We start from the raw sequence: 20,790 nt of genomic DNA on the forward strand, positions 1-20,790 counted from the left end.
ACCTGGCCTCTTCCTTTTTGTTTCCCCAGCTTTAAAGGCAACAGCTGTTTCTTTAATAATATTCTAGTTTTGCAGTTACCATTTTACATTTTAGCCCTCTTTGTAACAATTCCTTGAATTACATTCCTGCGTCGGATATACCTAGTATGGTTTCCATTTTCTTACCTGGACCTGCTAATATATTATCTCTTTTGGATTCTGATCATGTTAAGCCTAGTTCTCCAGCCTTTCCTTGAAGTCTATGAGCCAACACAACATACTTTCAGAAATGGTTTTTCGGTTTAATTTAACATATTGTTTCTGCTGCTTGCAACTAACAGCCTTAGCCTGTATACTCATCCAAGGTCACACAAGGGATGGAGGCAGAATTGGAAGGTAGGCATAACTAATCAATAGCCCATATTTGTTATTTTCACAGGTCTTGCTACTTTCGAGAAAACAGAAAATACAGAGCTTATATACAATTTTCTGCATAGATGCAATAATGTATACACACACATTTAGGGAAAATGGATGCTTTCAACTTGGAAAAATCAGATTTTTTCCTAGTTGATTTATTTGCTCAAATTATTTCCCATCAACAGATTTACAGCCTAAAGGGAAAAGGCTTGGATGGTGTGATGAAATAAGAGCTTTCTATCACGTGAGGAATGGGACAGAAAACTTGTGAGCACGTGAGAACCCTTCCCTCAGTGTGGGAGGCTGATGAGCACTTCTGCCTCTGGTTCCTACAACACCGGCCCCTCCACAGTGCACCCTGCACTGAGGGTACTAACGGTTTGGTGTCTATCTCGCTCCCTGACCAAGGCTGTAAGAACCTCTACTTTCACATATAAATTTCCCTTAGGTACAAGTGGCATCATGAATAGTATACTTACACAGAATAGTATGAGAAACTATGGATATCTTTTGAGAAAAGAATACTGGACAAAATTGTCCGAACACATCAACAAAACATTAATAACAGCAATGGTAATAATAGCACCTACCACGTATTGGGCACTTACTATGTGCCAGGCACTATGCTAAGTGCTTCATGTGGGCTATTTCAATCAAACGTTACAATTACCAATTAGTCACCCTGAATAAGGTAACCCATGCAGACTCAGTAAGAAGTACAGCAAGGATTAGAACCCTGGCAGTCAGATTCCAGCAGGGGCTGATTTCAGGTAAGATCAACTTGATTCTATCTGTTAGGCATCCAAGTAAGAGAACCTTACAGGCATATTATATACCATGCATTGCTTAGTGAAGGGAAGTGCTTAATTAATTAAATGGGATCCCAAAGCCTGATATGCACCATAGGACTTGCACTTCCTAGAGCTGATAGGCAGGTTTCTTAAAAATCCTCAGAACCATTTCTGAACAACTATTTGTGTGTATTTTCTATTTGTCTGGATGCTTTTGATGGAAGATTGGTTGCAGCAAAGTGCCCTGCTCCCTGGGAATCCTCTGACATGGAGTCGACCTGCATTCATACTGCCCTTACTCCATCTGGCCACAAGATGGTGCACTGGCATCAGGTAAAGCACATGCAGCCAGCAAGCACCCTCGAGTTTAGCTAATTGAATACAGAAACAAAATTTCAGAGCTAAAAGAGATCTTAAACTTCATCTCTTCCCAGAACCCCATTTTAAAGCGGAGGAAACTGAAGAACAGCAGAGTTAAATGACCAGTCCACCCAACTATTATTAAAAGTAAAAACTGCAAAGTGGACAGGTAACATGGAAAGAAAAACAAAATGTGTTCATTCAGGCATGTAATCACTAATATCCACTGTCTAATGAGCATCTCCTATGTGCCCAACACTGTGCAAAACACTCTAATCCTTACTAAATGCCTACAGTGTGAATTAAATTTCCCTCTTTTGATATATGAGGAAACAGAAGCTCAGAAAAGTTGAGGAAGCCAAGGAAGTTCACACAGCCAGGAAGAGACAAGGCCAGGCTTCAGCCTCCCCAGGCTCTTTACAGTAGGTTGCTCTCATTAAATGACCAAGCAAATGCATCAAGTTGTTGGGATTCTGTCCTAAGTGATCTTTCCCTGTGCTTTTTTTTTTTTTTAATAGAGGTGAGGATGTCATTGCCACCTTGAAGATTTTTTTCAGAAAATTTCAAATCCAAAAAAAGTAGGGCTCTTCCTGACCCTCAGAATGATGTGTATCAAGAGGGGAAAACAAATGCTGACACAAACGCACACTTAACTTAAAATGCATTCTGTCCAAATTCCAAAATTTTAGACCTTCCTTTTGCTACATCCTAGCAACAGCTATTTGATTGTTAATTCCTTAAAAATCTCAGCTCAGTTTCTACAAATAAAGCCCTACAATGACTTCCAGGGCTTCTCAGGAAACACAGCGTTTCTCAACTAAAAAAAGAAGGAAAAAAAGGTACCAGGAAAGATGTCATTGTAATTAGATCAAGTTCATGAATACCATCACAATATTTTTTAAAGTTCAAAAAAAAGGATTTACAAAGTTACAGCCCTTTATAAAAAAATATAATAAAGTGTCTAGTGGGAATCAAATCTTAAAATGGGGAGTCAAGTTAAAATATCAGTATTTTATCAATGTCAGCCTTCAATGAAATTGTTTTAGGCATCATAAAGGACAGGTTAAAACTGAGTAAGTGCCACTTTCAGATATTTTTTCCTTAATAGAAAAAAGTTAGATGTTATTTCTAGATTACATAATCATAGGTGACTTTTATTCTTGATCTGTTTTGCTTAAATTTTCTACACTGAACATGTACTTCCTCTGCAATAAATAAATAAATAGGAAAATAAATAATAATCCAGAATTTGAAATCAAACAGACCTGTGTTTGAATCCATAACCTGCATTTATTAAGTGTATGAATGTGGGCAAGGTATATAACTCCTCAAAGTGTCCATTTCCTCTTCCATAAAATAACCACCACATACTCCAGAGGGTGATTCTGAGCATTAAACAGATGATGTATAGACAAGCAGCTTAGTCATTCCTGACATATAAGGGAAATATAATTATTTCCCTTATTGAAAAGTGGGACAAAATTTTTTTAAGATTTTGATAATTAAGAATTATTGCAAAAATAATTAACAAGTATTTTCTGGTGATTCTACTTCTAAAAATGTATCCTAAAGAAAAACTAAAGCTGCAATGAATGTGTATGCCAACAACATCAGTTTGTATACAGTGAAAAACTATAAACAACCTCCATCTCATTTTTTAAAAATTAACTAAATTATGGCATAGTCATGCAGTGGAATAATGTACAATGCAGTCATGGAAAATGATAATATGGATCTACATTTACTGCCATGGAAAGAAGTCTACAATATGTTAAGTGGAAAAATCTACGGGAGAACAACAGTAAATGTGTTACATGATCCTATTTTTGTAAAAAGAAAAAAAAAATGTATTTATAAATGGGTATGTATGTATGTGCACATATGCATACATAGAGAGAGAGAGAATGTCTACAAATTAAAAATACAGAGAGGAAGGCAAAAGAAAATTATAATCAGTAATTATAATAAAATTATAAAATTATAGTTTTATAATTATAATTATATAATGTTATATAATTTTAAAATTATATAATTTTATAATTATAATTAAAATTAAAATTAAATTATAAAATTATAATCAGTAATTCCAATGATTAGTAAAATGAATAAACATGTATAGAATTATTGGTCATTTTTATGTTTTTATTAGTTCATCTACATTTTCTTCTTTTTTTAAATAAACATGTATTACCTCTATAAAAATATTTAAATGAATTTTAAATTACATCCCACATCTCCTTAAGAAAATTTCATAAAACACATGAATCTCAAACAACAAAATTCCTTCCACTTTGCTATATGAACACCCAACAACAAAGCCACAACTGAAACAATACACCTAAGATTTTCTGGACCTGAGTCAGATAATTTTGCATAGAAGGTGAAAGGTAGGTTTAAACAATCCTGTCTAGAAAGACCAACTGTCAGCAAGCAATTTCCTCAGATACTCAACATATTACTCCTAATAATCCAAGACAGATAATTAATCCATGTCCAGAGAAAAGACAATTCATTAGCTGAATTTGAGATCTAATTGTGGCTTCACAGTAGAGGTCTCCCCTTTGTGAGCTTAACTCTCTAGACCTGAATTGCATGTTCAGAGATGTAAAATGTTATTCAAATAGAGTTCCCTGTTAGAAATGTCATAGGTATGAAATAATAAGCATGCTCTTGAAAATTCAAACAAATTATCAAATCTAAATGCATGAATGACAATATATAATTAAATTAGATTTTCAAAGAAAAAATTTTAAATGATGATGAAAGAAGAAAAAAATCTAAACTAGGGGTTTCAAATTATGTTTGGAGCTATTAAATTCATAGGGAATTTTTTTTTCAATGTTATATACTTCTCCCATAAATTAGTCTTAAATCATTACTTGTTTTCTAGGGAGTGTTAGCAACCATAAAAAATAAGTAGAAAACAAATATTGGGGATGTGGGTAATGGAGTATACAGGAACCTCTTATATTTTTTAATTAACATTTTGGGTGATCTATGTATCTTTAAAAAAAGATAATAAACAAAAATTTTTTAAAATATTAATGAAAAAACTCAAAATAGCTGATCATCTTTCATTCAGGGGGTTATTTTTTATTTTGATTTTTTTCCCCTGAAAATGTATGCCCATGGCTATATATATACTGCATATAAAAAATATAATTACTTTCAGTCAGAAACCTGTTCCCAGTTGTCATGATGGAAATAAATATATCAGGATATCGGTAATGTTTAGGAGTCCAGCTATAGTTGGAGTATCAGTTCTGCCAATCATTACATGACCTTGGACAAATTCCCTAACTTCTATACACCTCAATTTCTTCCTCAGTGAAATGGAGATAATATTAATACCTACACCTCCTAGAGATGTTTGGGCATTAAATGAGATAATGCTGTGATTAGTTATTAACTGGCAAAGAGTAAGTGCTCAATAAATGACACCTATTGTCATCATCCTCACGATTATTCAACATGGTGTTCACCAAAGAATACCTTGATGTGTAGCCTTCTATCACCAAGTAAATCTGAGAAACACTGACAGAATTCAGCAATTTGCTTATTGGTTTGTCCAGTTTATTTCTCAAATTTTTCTTTGATAAATAGGTCAAGTCAAGTGGTCGTCCTATTTGTGGCAACAGAAAACTTTTCTAGTTTTAAAACAGTGATTAAAGCTTTACTTAGGAACTATAATATTTAACACACTAATGACTACTGTTCTCATTTTAAATTGTGAATAAATATTCTTTGGAGAATATTATCAACAAAAGAAAAGATTATCTGAGGAAATGAAGAATATTAAAGAAGATGAGCCAAAATAAAATTTTTGAATGGTAAAAGAAAGAAAAACCTACCATTTTCAATTTTGGTTTTTGGATGCGGTCCACTAAATGCTAAAAATTTTCCTGGAACAATCCAATTGAAGTCACCATTTTCAACTCGCTGGCAGAAGTTGGTGAGAAAAGAGAAGAAAAATATTTTATAATTCTTATACAATTAGGGAAAACCTTACAAATAAAACTACTTTCTACTCTTGGTACTAGACTAATTGGATAGACATTAAGGCAAAGTAAAATAGCTTAAAATAAAAACATGCATCTTCATTTTCAAAACGCTATTTATGAGTCCAATATGCCCCCAGAAAAACATTTGTCTAGACTGTATAAGAAAGCCAGAGAACTTTCAGTAAGAGATAGATATTTATTAAAGTATTTTTGTCTCTTTGTCACTCTACAATGAAATGAAACACTGCTTGGCCAGCAATAAATAAACGGAGGCATAATAAAAGGACAAATATAAGCACTTTCCATGAACATGGTAAACATACTTTAAGCACTGAAAAATCTATAACTTTCAGGGCCATGATGAACACACTTAACAAATTTTCTGTTTTTATAAGTTGTCGATGCTATTTTTAGACTAAGAAAAAGAAAGAAGTAGAAGTGAGGGATAGAGGCTCATTAAACCCTCAAGGTAGAAGACAAACGAGAGTCAATCAAGGTCTACTGCAGAGCTACCCAAATAGCTACAAGGGTTAGGAAGATGACATAACGAAAGGCAGCTGCTGTTCAGCTCTGGCTAGTCACCTTGCAGGAAAGCTAACCAAATAAGACCAATCTCCCAATTAGGTTTTCACGTGAAATCTCCTTATTTTTTTCAAATGTTGACTATTTTAAATAAAGTTTTCAAATTCTATGAAACCATACAAAATGTACTGGTAGTCTGACTTTGATCACCAGTTGTCAGCCTCTGGTCTAAGGAATCCTCAGGAGGCCTGAAGATCAAGGGCAGGGCCAAGCACTATCCCTAACATAAATGCTCTAACATTTTCTCTATTTTCTTCTCTTCCCCATGTGCCTCTGAACCCATAGAACACTGGGGTTGGGCTAAGGTGATCCAAGATTTCGCATGTAACTGGGAGACATCTGTGTAATTTATCACCTCCACACTTAAGCCTTGTTTAGCCCTCCCTGTCAGACACAGCTACCAGCCTCCAAGTCTCCATCATAGCACTTCAGTGATGTCTCCCTAAGCAGAGAAGGAACACTGGCCACAGTTCTTCACAAAAAAGGTTCTCTCCTCTACAACACAGCGAGGACCATGTCAATGGTAGCAATGTGGATCAAACTAGTCTGCTCTCTATAAGAGCTCAATAAATATTTGTTAAATAAATTGGAGCAATGCCATAAAGGAAATCTGGGGTCTCTACTTTAATTACTTATATTACCCATTATTATTCTCATGAAAACCAAAACTTGGCTGTACCATTTCCATTTTTTAAAAAGCAGATACTTCTTTCCAGTTATAAAGTTACAAATGAAACTTTACATGACATCTTATAAATGAAAGAATTGCATTAATCTTACTGTAATAAATGGAAATATCTCCATAATGCTCTAAATAAAATCTTAGAGACACTGTGTTACGAGTACACATGCCAAATTAAATCTTAAGCATAGCTATCTGTTTACGAAACTTGAATAAAGAAACTTATATACAACTCCTTATAACATTTAAACATTTTCTTGTTTAAAGAGAGCAATCTCAAATTAATGGTTCAAGATCTCTCACAATGGGAAGTGGACATGGCTCAACTGATAGAATGTCCGCCTACCATATGGAGGGCCCAGAGTTCGATCCCCAGGGCCTCCTGACTCATGTGGTGAGCTGGCCCACACACAGTGCTGCTGCGCACAAGGAGTGCCGTGCCATGCATGGGTGCCCCCACGTAGGGGTGCCCCACGTGAAAGGAATGCGCCCCACAAGGAGAGTTGCCCTGCGTGAAAAAAGTACAGGCCACCCAGGAGTGGCACCGCACACAAGGAGAGCTGATGCAGGAAATGACGCAACAATAAAGAGACGCAGTTTCCCAGTGCTGCCTGATAATGCAAGCAGATGCAGAACACAGCAAATAGATACAGAGAGCAGACAATGGACAGTAAGGGAAAAGAAATAAATAAAATAAATCTTTAAAAAAAAGATCTCTCACAAGTAATTATTACACTTAAAACAGAAAATTCTTCTATTTAAAAATTCAGTAAAGGTATGCTTTAATAATCAAAAGGCTAAAACCAATTCTTTATGAATAGTAAAAGAAAGGTTTCTATGCTCCCTATTTCTGTATCACTGACCACTAAGTAGGTCTGGAGAATACACTGTTGCTATGTATGTTTATCTGGATTAGAGATATGTTTGGTTAAATAGTAACCTTTTATAATCAATTATATGAAGAGAGGCAATGGACTCACTATGATACATTCATTCACAGAACCAAAAGAATAGATTTGCAAATCTGCCTACCCCAAAAGATAAACATTAGATAATATTGGGCTATCTTCAGCAGCTTGGATAAGGTTTATGGAATAAATAGATTTAGGTCTTAAATCTGAATCTGAAAAAATAAGAAAGAATTCGCTTTTACTAGCCCTAATATAATATAAATTACTTTGGTAAGCCTCCAAAATTAGCATCTGTGCCTTCGTTTATATTGAATATACAAATGTCAATAATAGAATATTTAAAATCACATAAATTTATTTTTCTAATTAGTTACACAACAACATGCATACACAGACACACACTTGAAAGAAACCTAAATCAGACAGGAACTTAAGGTACTTTCCAACTCCACCACATTTTATAAGCAAACAACTAAGAAGGATGAAGCAAGAGTATGATTTAACCTCTTTTGATCTAAAATCTATTACACCAAGTACTATGCGAGAAAACTACAGATATTCTACACTTTAAGAAAAACCTAGGGAAGCGGACTTGGCCCAGTGGTTAGGGCATCTGTCTACTACATGGGAGGTCCACGATTCAAATCCCAGGCCTCCTTGACCCGTGTGGAGCTGGCCCATGCGCAGTGCTGAGGCGTACAGGGAGTGCCGTGCCACGCAGGGGTGTCCCTGCATAGGGGAGCACCACGCACAAGGAGTGTGCCCCCTAAGGAGAGCCACCCAGAGCAAAAGAAAGTGCAGCCCGCCTAAGAATGGCACCGCCCACACGGAGAGCTGACACAAGATGACGCAACAAAAAGAAATACAGATTCCCGTGCCACTGACAACAACAGAAGGGGACAAAGAAGACAACACAGCAAATAGACACAGACAGCAGACAACCGGGGTGGGAAGGGGAGAAAAATGAATGAATAAATAAATCTTTAAATAAAAAAAAAAGAAAAACCCAGACTTTTCAACAATTAACTTTTCTAGTGCATTTAAAATATATTTTTATTTGAAAGCATCAATTTTCACAACTTCTAAGAAATACATCTATGCCAGTGAGGCATACCTTTATAGCTACAAATATAATTTTCAGTCCAAATACTAAAAATATATTTGGCCTTTTTACTATTATAATAAACTGACAATAAGATAGACAACATAGTCCTTGAGGTTGGTAATTACAGATTGATTCCTTTTATCAACATTCCCTTTTCTAAGACATAAAATTTAAGTACAATTCAACATTTGCTCAACCATTTGCTAAGACTTTATTATAGATGAAGGACCATAGCCAGGTTTCACACATAAAATAATAAAACATATTTCTGCGCTCTTAAGGAGTCCAAAGGCAAGTGGAAGTGACAAATAATAGTGACGAATAGGTCTACACATTGATTCTATGCTAGGGACTATTCCATTACATAGAACAACTGGTTTAATCCTCACAGCAACCCTGTGAGATAGGTGCTCTTATCACTTCCATTTTAGCCCTCGAAAGAAAAAGCTGCATTAAATCATGATAAGTTCTATAATGAAAGTATATATATGAGGCATAATGGTGGAACAAAGAAGACTTTTAAAAATCAAGAAGAGAACTAGAATGTCTTTTTTATTCATTAAAAAATACTTTCTTTATATTTCCCTAACTTTTACACTAATACAATAGTATTAACATAGTTGTATCATATACTCTCAAATACGTTGAAATAATTAGCACTTTTTAACTTAAAGCAAAGTAAATATTTGAGTTATTTGGTTTAAATTAAGTTACCAGGCCATTTGGCTATAAATAATAAACTCTAGATTATTGATTTAGATTTGTTTCTGGAAAAGGAAAAGAAGAAAGTGTCCCATGTGGATGGTTGTGGAATGGGGAGACAGGGTAATAGAAAGTATTGAGGAGAGAGGGTTGCAACAGACCAGACCAGTGAACATTTCTGCTTATGCACTGAGAGGGAACAAGAAACCAGGCCACATTTGGAGATGTTTTTTCCGTGCTCAAGAAAAGATTAGGGGGTCATTAGCACATACACGGTTGCTGAACCTTAGAAACAGGTGCATTCCATCATGGAGAGTATGTTATCTTCAGAAATCATGATTTCTAGAAAACCTAGCATTTCAGGGTAGGCAAAGGAAGAGAAAGGACTTGCAAGGGAGACTGAGAAAGAACAGCCAGAGATGAAGGAGTAAAGATGCAAAAGAAAGAACCCTGGAAGTTAGGGATGGAAAGTGGAGGAGAGGGAAAAAATCATCAGAAAATTTTTCTTAGAACAGGGAAGACCTCAAAACATTTTAAACAACGTAATCTTGAACCAACGTAATCTTGAACCAGCAATGCGGAGATGTGGAAACACATCCTTCCACTTTAGCAGATGCCATGGCCCAAAAGGAGTCTTGCCTCCTTTAACTTGTGGCTTTTGAGTGGTGTAATCAACACTACTGGGTGGCTCCAGGGGAAATGCTTCTAACAATTCTTCTAATAGTCAAATCATCAAGGACACCTCCAGAGTTGTTCCATGTGGGACAGATATGCCCACACACACCACAAACAGCTGCTTTCTGCAGCCTGCTTGACCTCAGACCTGTGGCAGGGATTCACGTTTTCCATTTCCATAATTTATAAGCAAGCAAACCAAGCAGCATCCAGATTCCTCTCCAGTTGGCTGCACAAATTCTAATCCAAGGCAAACTGTTAAAACATTATGCATTAGGTTTTCAGCAAGACTGTCTGGGTTAAACGAGCTGTTGACCCAAGGTTGCACATTAAGAGATGGGAGACCTCACAATCCTTTTTAGTTCTCAAGGTATACATAAAGGTAATCTGAGAAGTCCACACCATCTGGTTACTCTGACAATTTAGTTTATCACTGCAATGAAGGATAACAGTATCAAATTGGTGACAGTCTCTGTTCAGATATTAAACTAAATTGACATTAAATGAAAGCCCTGGTCCAAGATTATAATATCTAGCAATCCATGTTGCAAATAACAGTTTAATTTTAAAAAGTCACCCGTGTAGTATACATAGATTGGTTTGTGATGAAAGAAAAATCACTTCACATCATTTCAAGAAATTGTTGGGAAGCAGATGTGGTTCAAGAGATTGAGCTCCCACCTACCACATGGGAGGCCCCAGGTTCAGTTCCTGGTGCCTCCTAAAGAGAACGCGCAAGACAGCAAGCTGATGCAACAGGCAGGTGTGGCAAGCTGACACAACAAGATGATGCAACAAGAGAGGAAACATAATGAGAGCTACAACAAAGCAGGGAGCAGAGGTGGCTCAAGTGATTAGGTGCTTCCCTCCCACATCAGAGGTCCCAGGTTTGGTTTCTGGTCCTTCCTAAAAAGAAGACCAGCACACACAGACACAGCAAATGCAAACAACAAGGGGGTGAGGAGAAATAATTTTTTTTTTTAAATGTCTACTACATTGAGAAAACTTTTTATGCTGGAGTGTTCCTGCAAAATCAGAATGGATTCTTGATCAATATGTCTTGATAACTTTCTATTGAAAAGCAGTTATTTTGAACATATTGTATAAGTATCTTGAAATGTGCTATGCTCCTGTTTTTAGTTTTATTCATTCATTTGTTCATTAGTTTTCGCTCATACATTTAATTTCAACATTTAATGACTGCCCACTGAGTGTACTGTACTACAAGTTTACTTATTCACACAAAGATGAATAAGACTGTTCTTGCCCTCAAGTACCTACAGAGTGCAGGGAAGACACAGATGTATAAATGTTTCATGGGAAGAGTTTCCATAGGGCTAAGAATGTCTTATCAGTCAGCCATGTAAATACAATGGACAGGAGAGAAGGGATTCGAGGCAGGAAGAGGGAGAAAGAGCATGTCCAAAAGCACAAAAGTGGGAAGATGCACTCCCACCTGAGCAGTTGCATGGATTTAGGTATGAGGAGGGAGTGAAAAAGAACAAGACTGGAGAAGAAGGAAAAATCAATGTTATGATGAGCTATTGTGACTTGCTAAAAGTTTGCATTTCCTCTTTTAGTCAGCACAGAGCCCAAAAAGGACTTCAACAGGTAAGTGATATGATTAGATTTAATTTTTAAAACATACACTCTGACAGCAATGTGAGGACCAGATCGAAGAGGCCCAAGATTCGAGAAAGACTCAATCCCAGGCACACAGGAACAACCAATGCTTTCTCACAAACAGTTTCCAGGTAGGCTGCAATGGATGTAGCTAAGAACATGTGAAATCACTTTCTAGAACAGCAATGTGCCTTTCTGAAAAGAGTGGCCTTTAAGTGGAAAGCAATAATGATGCCTAGCAAATTGCTGTAATTTCTCATGAGCAAAATTTTACATGTTCAGCCTATCATAGATCAACCAGAAAGTCTGTGTACTCAACTAACCTGATAAGCACAAAGATGAGGACTAGTGGCAAGGTCAAACATAGTACAGACATATCTCATTTTATTGCACTTCGCTTTATTGAATCTCACAGATACTGTTACCTGCATTGAGCAAGTCTATCGGTGCCATTTTCCAACAGCATGTGCTCACTTTGTGTCTCTGTGTCACATTTTGGTAATTCTTGCAATATTTCAACTTGTTCATTATTATATTGCTACTACTATAATTCTTTTGGGGTACCATGAACCATCCCCATAAAAGATAGCAAACATAACTGATAAAAGTTGTGTGTGTTCTGACGGCTCCATCTACCGCCGTTACCCCATTTCTCTCCCTCTTTTTGGTCCTCCCCATTCCCCGAGACACAATAATATTGAAATTAGGCCAATTACTAACCCTACAATGGCCTCTAAGTGAAAGGAAGAATTGCATATCTCTCACTTTAAATCAAAAGCTAGAAATGATTAAGCATAGTGAAGAAGGCATGTCAAAAGCCAATATAGGCTGAAAGCTGAGTCTGTTCTGCCAAACAGTTAACCATGTTTTGCACACAAAGGAAAAGTTCTTGGAAGGAAATTAAAAGTTCTACTGTAGTGAGCACATGAATGATAAGAAAGCAAAACAGCATCATTGCTGATATGGAGAAAGTTTTAGTGGCCTGGCAAGAGACCAAGTCAGCCATGACATTCCCTTAAGTCAAAGTCTAATCTAAAGGCACCAACTCTCTTCAATTCTGTGAAGGCTGAGAGAGGTGAGGAAGCTGCACAGAAGGGTTTCAAGTTAGCAGAGGTTGGTTCATGAGGTTTAAGGAAAGAAGCAATCTCCATAATAAAAATTGCAAGATGAAACAGCAAGTGCTGATGTGGAAGTTGCAGCAAGTTATCCAGAAGATCTAGCTAAGATAACTGATGAAGGTAGCTACACTAAACAAGAGACAAAACAGCCTTCTATTGGAAGAATATGGCATCTAGGACTTTCACAGCTAGAAAGGAGCAGACGATGCCTGAGTTCAAAGTTTCAAAGAACATTGCTGACTCTTACTAGGGGATAAAGCAGCTAGTGACTTTAAGTTGAAGCCAAAGCTCATTTACCATTCTGAAAATCCTAGGGCCCTCAGGAATTGTGCTACTCTTCCTGTGTTCTATAAATGGAACAACAAAGCCTAGATGACAATACATCTGTTTACAACATGGTTTACTGAATTTGAAGCCCAGTGTTAAGACCTACTGCTCAGGAAAAAAAGATTCCTTTCAAAATGTTACTGCTCATTGACAATGCATCTAGTCATCCAAGAGCTCTTATGGAGATGCACAAGATCAATGTGGTTTTCATGCTCGCTAATACATCTATTCTCCAGCTCATGGATCAAGGAGTAATTTCGACTTCCAAGTCTTATCATTTAAGAAATATATTCCATATGGCTATAGCTGCCATAGTTAGTGATTCCTCCGATGGATCTGGGCAAGGTAAAGTGAAAACTTTCTGGAAAGGATTCATTATTGTAGATTTCATTAAGAATCACTTCATGACTCATGGGAGGAAGTCAAGATATCAACATTAACAGGAGTTTGGAAGAAGCTGATTCCAACCCTCAAGAGTGACTTTGAGGGGTTCAAGTCTTCAGTGGAAAAGGTAATGAAGATAGGGTAGAAATAGCAGAAGAACTAGAATTAGAAGTGGAGGGAAGCAGACATGGCTCAACTGATAGAGTGTCCGTCTACCATATGGGAGGTCCAGGGTTCAAACCTAGGGCCTCCTGGCCCACGTGGTGAGCTGGCCCATGTGCAGCACTGCTGCATGCAAGGAGTGCCATGCCATGCATGTGCAGCACTGCTGCATGCAAAGAGTGCCATGCCATGCAGGGGTTTCCCCAGCATAGGGGAGCCCCAAGCATAAGGAGTGCGCCCTAAATTGAGCTGCCCCACACGAAAAATGCAGCCCGCCCAGGAGTGGCGCCACACACACTGAGAGCTGATACAGGAAGATGACGCAACAAAAAGAGACAGACTCCCGGTGCTGCCAAGAATGCAAGCAGACACAGAAGAACACACAGCAAATGGACACAAGAGAGCAGACAACGTGGGGTGGGGGAGGCAGGTAAGGGAGAGAAATAAATAAGTCTTTAAAAAAAAAAAGAATCAGAAGTGGAGTCTGAAGAGGTGGCTGAATTACTGCAATCTCATGACAAAACTTCAATGGATGAAGAGTTACTTCTTAAGGATGAGCAATGAGAATGATTTCGAGACAAAATCTACTCCTGGTAAAGATGCTGTGAACATTGTAGAAATGACAACAGAAAATTTAGAACATTACATAAACTTAGTTGAAAAAGCAATGGCAGGTTTTGAGAAGACTAATTTTGAAAGAAGATCTACTGTGGGTAAAATGTTATCAAACAGCATTGTATGCTACAGAAATATCTTTCATGAAAGGAAGAGTCCACCCATTCAGCACACTACACTGCTGTCTTATTTTAAGAAATGGCCACAGCCACCCCAACCTTTAGCAGCCACCACCCTGATCAGTTAGCAGCAATCAATATCAAGGCAAAACCCTCCCTCCAGCAAAAAGATTGATTTGCTGAAGGCTCAGATGAAGGTCGGCATTTTTTAGCAATAAAGTATTTTTAAATTAAGATATGTACATTGGTTTTTAAGACATAATGCTATTTTATACTTAATAGACTAAAATATTGCATAAACATAAATTTTATATATACTGGGAAACAAAAGTTCATGTTTTATTGTGATACTTTATTGGGGTGGTCTAGAAGAGAACCCGCAATATTGCCAAGGTATGCCTATAAGTTCTGCAGAATGAAGCACAAGAATACATGGATTCTTGATAGCAAGTAACAAGAACAAAGACAACTCTACAAATGAAATTACAAGTGGTCTTCTGAAACAAAAAAAAAATTGGAACTAGCATACCTAGAGGGCAAACAGGAGGAATTTAATGGATGTGAGAAAAATTATAAATTTGAGGCCATAGAGATTATATTGTGACTTCTTGATTCATGATAACAAAAGTTAGTCTGCACACCATTATTTCTGTAGAATAAAGCTTTCCAAACAAGTGAAGCAGAATGGAGCTGCCTGGGAAAGGACTGAGGCAGCCAGAGTCTCCAGGCCAGTTACCAACAGCTGTGAGGTATTATCTCAAGGCAGAGAGCAAACGTTACCATTTTCTATGTGTGCCAGCATGAGAAAAATAAAAGAAAGCCCTATGCAGTGACTTGGCCTCTTGTCATCAGGCATGAAAAGAAGAGTCGTGAAGTGCTAACAACATACATCAGGTAACCAGTAATAAACAGGAGGCCCCCAAGTATGTCAGCATGAAAAAGCAGAGAGTCAAGTCAACAATACCTTAATATACTGAAAAATATCCTTATTCTGACAGAGACAATTTCACAGAAAACATTTTTTTCACAAACAGAGCAATGGTTTATGGAAAAAAGATACTGGCAGGTTTAAAATAGGTCAAAGAAAGAAGTCAAAATTATTTCTTTTACATTTGCCAACATAAAGACATCATCAAAAATGGCGAGGCCTCTGGTAAAAATGGAAAGCCCTTCAGTGACCACTAAACTAACAAACTAGAGACACAAGCTCAATTTCCCTTTGAGGAATAATGACTGCTTAAGAATAGCAACATTGGGGAGTGGATGTAGCTCAAGCAGTTGAGAGTCCACTTCAAATATATAAGTTACTGGCTTCAATCCCCTACACCTCCTAAAAATAAAAAATAAAAATAAATTTTAAAAAAGAATAGCAACATTAATGATGGGTATAGTTTAGGCTAGGTCCTGTTTTGAAAGGTCCATTCCCAAAAAAAGAAGAGAAAAAACCTAACTGACGGACAATTCTGCACATGGACTCTTCAGGGTCCTACAAGCAAAATACTATCTTACATTAGCACTAACCACTAGGTTTTACTACTGGGCAGGGTGCAGTTCCTCATATCTGGGTACGTGGTCTGACTGAATATTCAAGTTGGCTCATCTTTGTTGTTTACCCCTACAGCAAAAGGTCTATTTCTATATTTTAAGAGAATTAATCAATGGCTAGATTCCAATGGAGTGGTTGCTGTCTATGTTCTCAAATTCGTTGGGAACACCTTAAGAAACTGACAGTTAAGTTGTTGTAAAAGTACCAAAATGTTTTGACTTGAACCCTAGTGGAAGCTTTTGGACCACTATCTTGCAGTTACTTTATCACACCTTCACACAAAGCTTCCAGAATTTTATCTGTTTGGATCAGTGTAAATGTGAGGAATGCACAGTTCTACAACAGTTTGGCAAAGGACCTCAGAAACCACATTTTGGAAGATACCTTTGCAAGATGTTTTTGTTTATCAATAACTTATACAATGGGCCATTTGAAAGTCACATGAAAAATAAAGCAAGATCCTTTTAAATATGACAGACCTTGAAATTAAGTCTCATGTGAATAATCAGATCACCAGATGCACGGAGATATAACTATTCTGCTTATCTGAAGCTATATTTCATTCTGATGGACTTTGATAGTGCAGTGTCAAGACGGTTCTTGCAAAATCCACATTCTGGCCCAAATGTGGCTAATGAGCATTTGAAAGGTATCTAGTCCAAATTGATATGTGCTATGTGTAAATTACACATTGGATTTTGAAGGCTTAGTTTTTTTAAAAAGTAAAACTACCTCATTAATAATTTTTGTATTGATTACATGTTGAAATTATATTTTGGGTATACTGCATTAAATAAAATATAATATTAAAGTTAATTCCACCTTTTTCTTTTTTCTTTTTTTAATATGGCTACTAGAATATTTTTAATATATATGGTTCTCACAATATTTCTATTAGATGGCACCGCTATAGACCTCCTTGAATTACAGAATTAAAATGGATATTACCTTTGGTAGAATAAACAGAAGTTATCTGTGGACTTTATAAAACAACTATTTCCAAAGTTCTGCTCATCTTGTCGGTGACAGCATTTAGAAGTAGTATTCTTATCACAAAATTCTCCTTTAATCTCACATAAGATGCAGAATCATTGGCTTAGGCTTTTTCTTGAGCCACATTAAATACTAAATGTAGGTTGGTCAAGAACCTAAGATTTAGATTCTCACATATTACTCTGGATATGATACAATTTTACTTTGAAAACCACTGACATTGTAGCAAAAAAACACATGAATTTTAGCTATTTTACAAATTTCCTAAATGTCCACACTCACTAAAGCAGGGAAAACAATGAGAGAAGTTAATGACAGAAAATGTTTGGGCCAAAAGATTGTTAGGAAGAGAGTTCCTTTATTTATTTTTATCCATTAAACAGCATTTATGAAATGCTTATCAACTGCTAAGTAAACTTTATTTGTGATTTTCTATTTTATAGGCTTTAAGATAATCTGGATATACCATTCTCAAAATGGAAGTTACTTGATGGAAAATTTCAAATTTTCAGCAACTCAGTGTTCCTTTCCCATTACCCGGGTGGTGATAGAGAGGTGGTGGTGGTGGTGGTAGTTTACGGGGGAAGGTTTGACCACATTCTTACCAGATTTTTGTTTGTTTAGTTTGTTTCCAAGAATGAAATTATACTGTCTGCTTCAGGTTTTCAATAGCTTTTTAAACTAGCACTCAACATTACCAAAAAAGTTTAAAAAAAAAAAATGAACTTAGTAAAACCTCAAATAGCAGTTCTCTTGTGTTATTTGTCCCTTTCCTCTCTATATTCCACTGTCAATCTCTCCTTTAATTGAAATGGTTTTAGTGTTTTTCCATAAACTGTGCAAGCAACCATATTTTTCTCCATGCTCATATATATGGGGTAGTGGTCCAGGCTTTGGGGGACCTGAAATGTACCCAACTTGGGGGCTTAATTTAAGAAAAGAATACAAAATTACAAGTACAAAATTAAGGATAGGACCTTAAAAAGGGTCCATGCGAGTGGAGTCTCCAAAGTTTAAGCTTTATTAGCTTCATAGTAAATTACCTCTGCACATATAACACAGACATACACATACATATATGGAAGGGGAAGTCTTGTTACTATTTGGTTTTCAAGGAGGTGGGGATCATACCACAAGCACTCTTGTACATCTTGTTTTTCTTCCAACAACGCACTACAGAAATCATTCCAAGACAACTGGTATGGTTCAAATTCATTTTTAAAATGACTACATAAGATTCCATGGTATGTATGTACTACAAGTTATTCAAACTTCTCTTTTATTCATGTGTATTCCCTTTGTTTCTAATTTTTTTTCTTTCTTTCTTTCTTTCTGGGGGAGGGAGTCGATTTGTTTTTCTTTACCACTAATAAAAATGCCAAAGTCTTGGGAAGTGGATTTGGCTCAATGGATAGAGCATCCGCCTACCACATGGGAGGTCCAGGGTTCAAACCCAAGGCCTCCTGACCTGTGTGATGATCTGGCCCATGCTCAGTGCTGATGTGCTCAAGGAGTGCCCTGCCACACAGGGGTGTCCCCCACATAGGGGAGCCCCACGCGCAAAGAGTGCAACCCGTAAGGAGAGCAGCCCAGTGTGAAAAAAGTGCAGCCTGCTCAGGAGCGGTGTTGCACACACGGAGAGCTGACGCAGCAAGGTGACGCGACAAAAAGAGACACAGATTCCCGGTGCCGCTGACAAGAATACAAGCAGATACAGAAGAACTCACAGCAAACAGACACAGAGAGCAGACAACTTGGGGGGCAGGAAAGGGGAGAGAAATAAATAAAAAATAAATCTCTTTAAAAAATGTCAAAGTCTTAATGCTTTTATGATTTTAAAAATGCTTTTGGGATTTTAATATATTGCATTAAATTTAACTTTAGAGAACTGGCAGTTTTACAATGTTAAGTCTTTCTATCTAAGAATAAGGTATAAGTTTCCCATCTGGTCATATGCCATCTACAGAGAATTTGCGATCTAATAAAGAAAAATATGTAAGGAAAGTGAAAAGTAGAGATTACAACACATGAAATTGAAGGAAGGAGAATATTTTTTACCTCAGAGAGTAAGATCTCATCTGAGGACCTGAACATACACGAAATGGAGGAGAAGGAAGGTTAAAGGAGATAAGCATCTGGCAGAAAGAAAGCTCAGTCAGGGCATGGAGACATTCAAGAAATAGTTAAGTGAACAGGTCAGCAGGGCTGGAACACAGGGTGAATAGAGCAAAGAAATGGGAGATGGAACTAGAAAAGTGGGCTGGAGCTCATCCACAGTGAGGAATGCCAGGAGTTTATCCTCACATCAGCAGGGCAATGGGAGCCCCAGGCAGGTTAGGACCAAGAAAAGACAAGATGAGAGCTCAAGATGGCTTAGTTGGGTGTGTGAAAGATGGCCTGAGAGGAGAGGGGCTGGAATCAGTTGAAGACTGGGATTACAGTCCATGGGATAGGAAGTAAGACTTGAAACCAGGGGAAAGGACATATACACAAAGGAAAGGAGAGATGTGATAGACCCAGGAGCACCAGAAACAAGAATATGAATATGTTTTGGATTAGAGAGAAAAAAGATGTTCCTGATCTACAGCATAGGTGAATAGTGGAATGGTGATGCTATGAACACAGATAAAGCAGAAGACCATGTTTGGGTGAAGAAGATCAGTTTCTTTTCAGACATACGTTAATTTAACATGTAGGCAGGATATCCAGATAGACATAATCTGAACTAGAACCCAAATGTGAGTGTTGCTCTTATCTTGCTAAGGATGGCAGTAAATTTTATAACTCCTCTGAAGAAACCCAATAGACAAGCTCACTTTCATAAAAGTTAACTACTTCTAGACTCCTACTCTTACTCAGTATTCTTCTTCAAACATGACCTAGCTTAAACAAGTTTTTGTCTAAACACCATATCACAAAGCAAGAGAGTATTTGAAAGCTCTGTAATGGGATTTTTTTAAAATCAGCAACTCTTACAACCAAATAAATTCAGGGTTTTTTTTTTAATAAAATTTATGTAATCAATACCGTAATGCACAAATACAGTCTCATTTTAAACGAAACTTGAATTTTGAAAGAAAATTAACTTATAATTTCACTATCAACTATAATAACTATAATAAACTAAACTATAATAAACTAAATATAACTATAACTAATAATATAATAACTATAATAAACTAAAGGAACAAAGTGATCATCAATAAATTTTTAATGAAGTAAGACAGATAGATAGATTGATGGATAATGGTATTTTCACAAACTATAATTTTGGTGACTCCTGGTTCAAAGTAAAGCTGAAAGGACAATGCCACCAATTATAGAAAACTATAGAAAGCTAGAACACTTTTATTTAGCAGCCACTCAATTTGCAATACCTGAGTGTCAGAAAGAAAAATCAATTTAATCAATATGAAGTTATATTTTACAAAAAATTAAAATGTACAAACCTCATAATGTTCATATTCATCCACATCAAATGTCTCAAAGTCAAAAAATCCATGCTGTAATCCCTGAAAACAAAATTTGAATTAGTTTTTCCACACTAAACTGATAAAAGTCTACTAGTCTTTCCTGGAACTCTTGCTCACAAAATGATCCTCACTGACTTAGAGAAAAAAGCATAAAACCTTTGAGTTTTAATACATACCTCGAAATTACCTTAGAAATTTTGCTTTGAAACTATCTTACAAGAA

At 36.6% G+C, this 20,790-nt stretch overlaps 1 protein-coding gene across 9 annotated transcripts in view; it reads right to left on the reverse strand.

Annotated features, from left to right (window-relative positions):
* Positions 1-20,790, reverse strand: part of CDC14A (cell division cycle 14A) — a 193,875-nt gene that overhangs the window by 71,998 nt on the left and 101,087 nt on the right. For all 9 annotated transcript variants that reach the window (XM_012530321.4, XM_058303114.1, XM_058303118.2 and 6 more), the window contains 2 exons: positions 20,545-20,607; positions 5,402-5,489 (listed from right to left, as the gene is read on the reverse strand). In XM_012530321.4, coding sequence (XP_012385775.2) covers positions 5,402-5,489; positions 20,545-20,607 — 151 coding nt within the window. The remainder of the gene's footprint in view (positions 1-5,401; positions 5,490-20,544; positions 20,608-20,790) is intronic.

This window comes from Dasypus novemcinctus, chromosome 9 (genome assembly GCF_030445035.2).
Source record: "Dasypus novemcinctus isolate mDasNov1 chromosome 9, mDasNov1.1.hap2, whole genome shotgun sequence".
Classification (NCBI taxonomy): domain Eukaryota; kingdom Metazoa; phylum Chordata; class Mammalia; order Cingulata; family Dasypodidae; genus Dasypus; species Dasypus novemcinctus.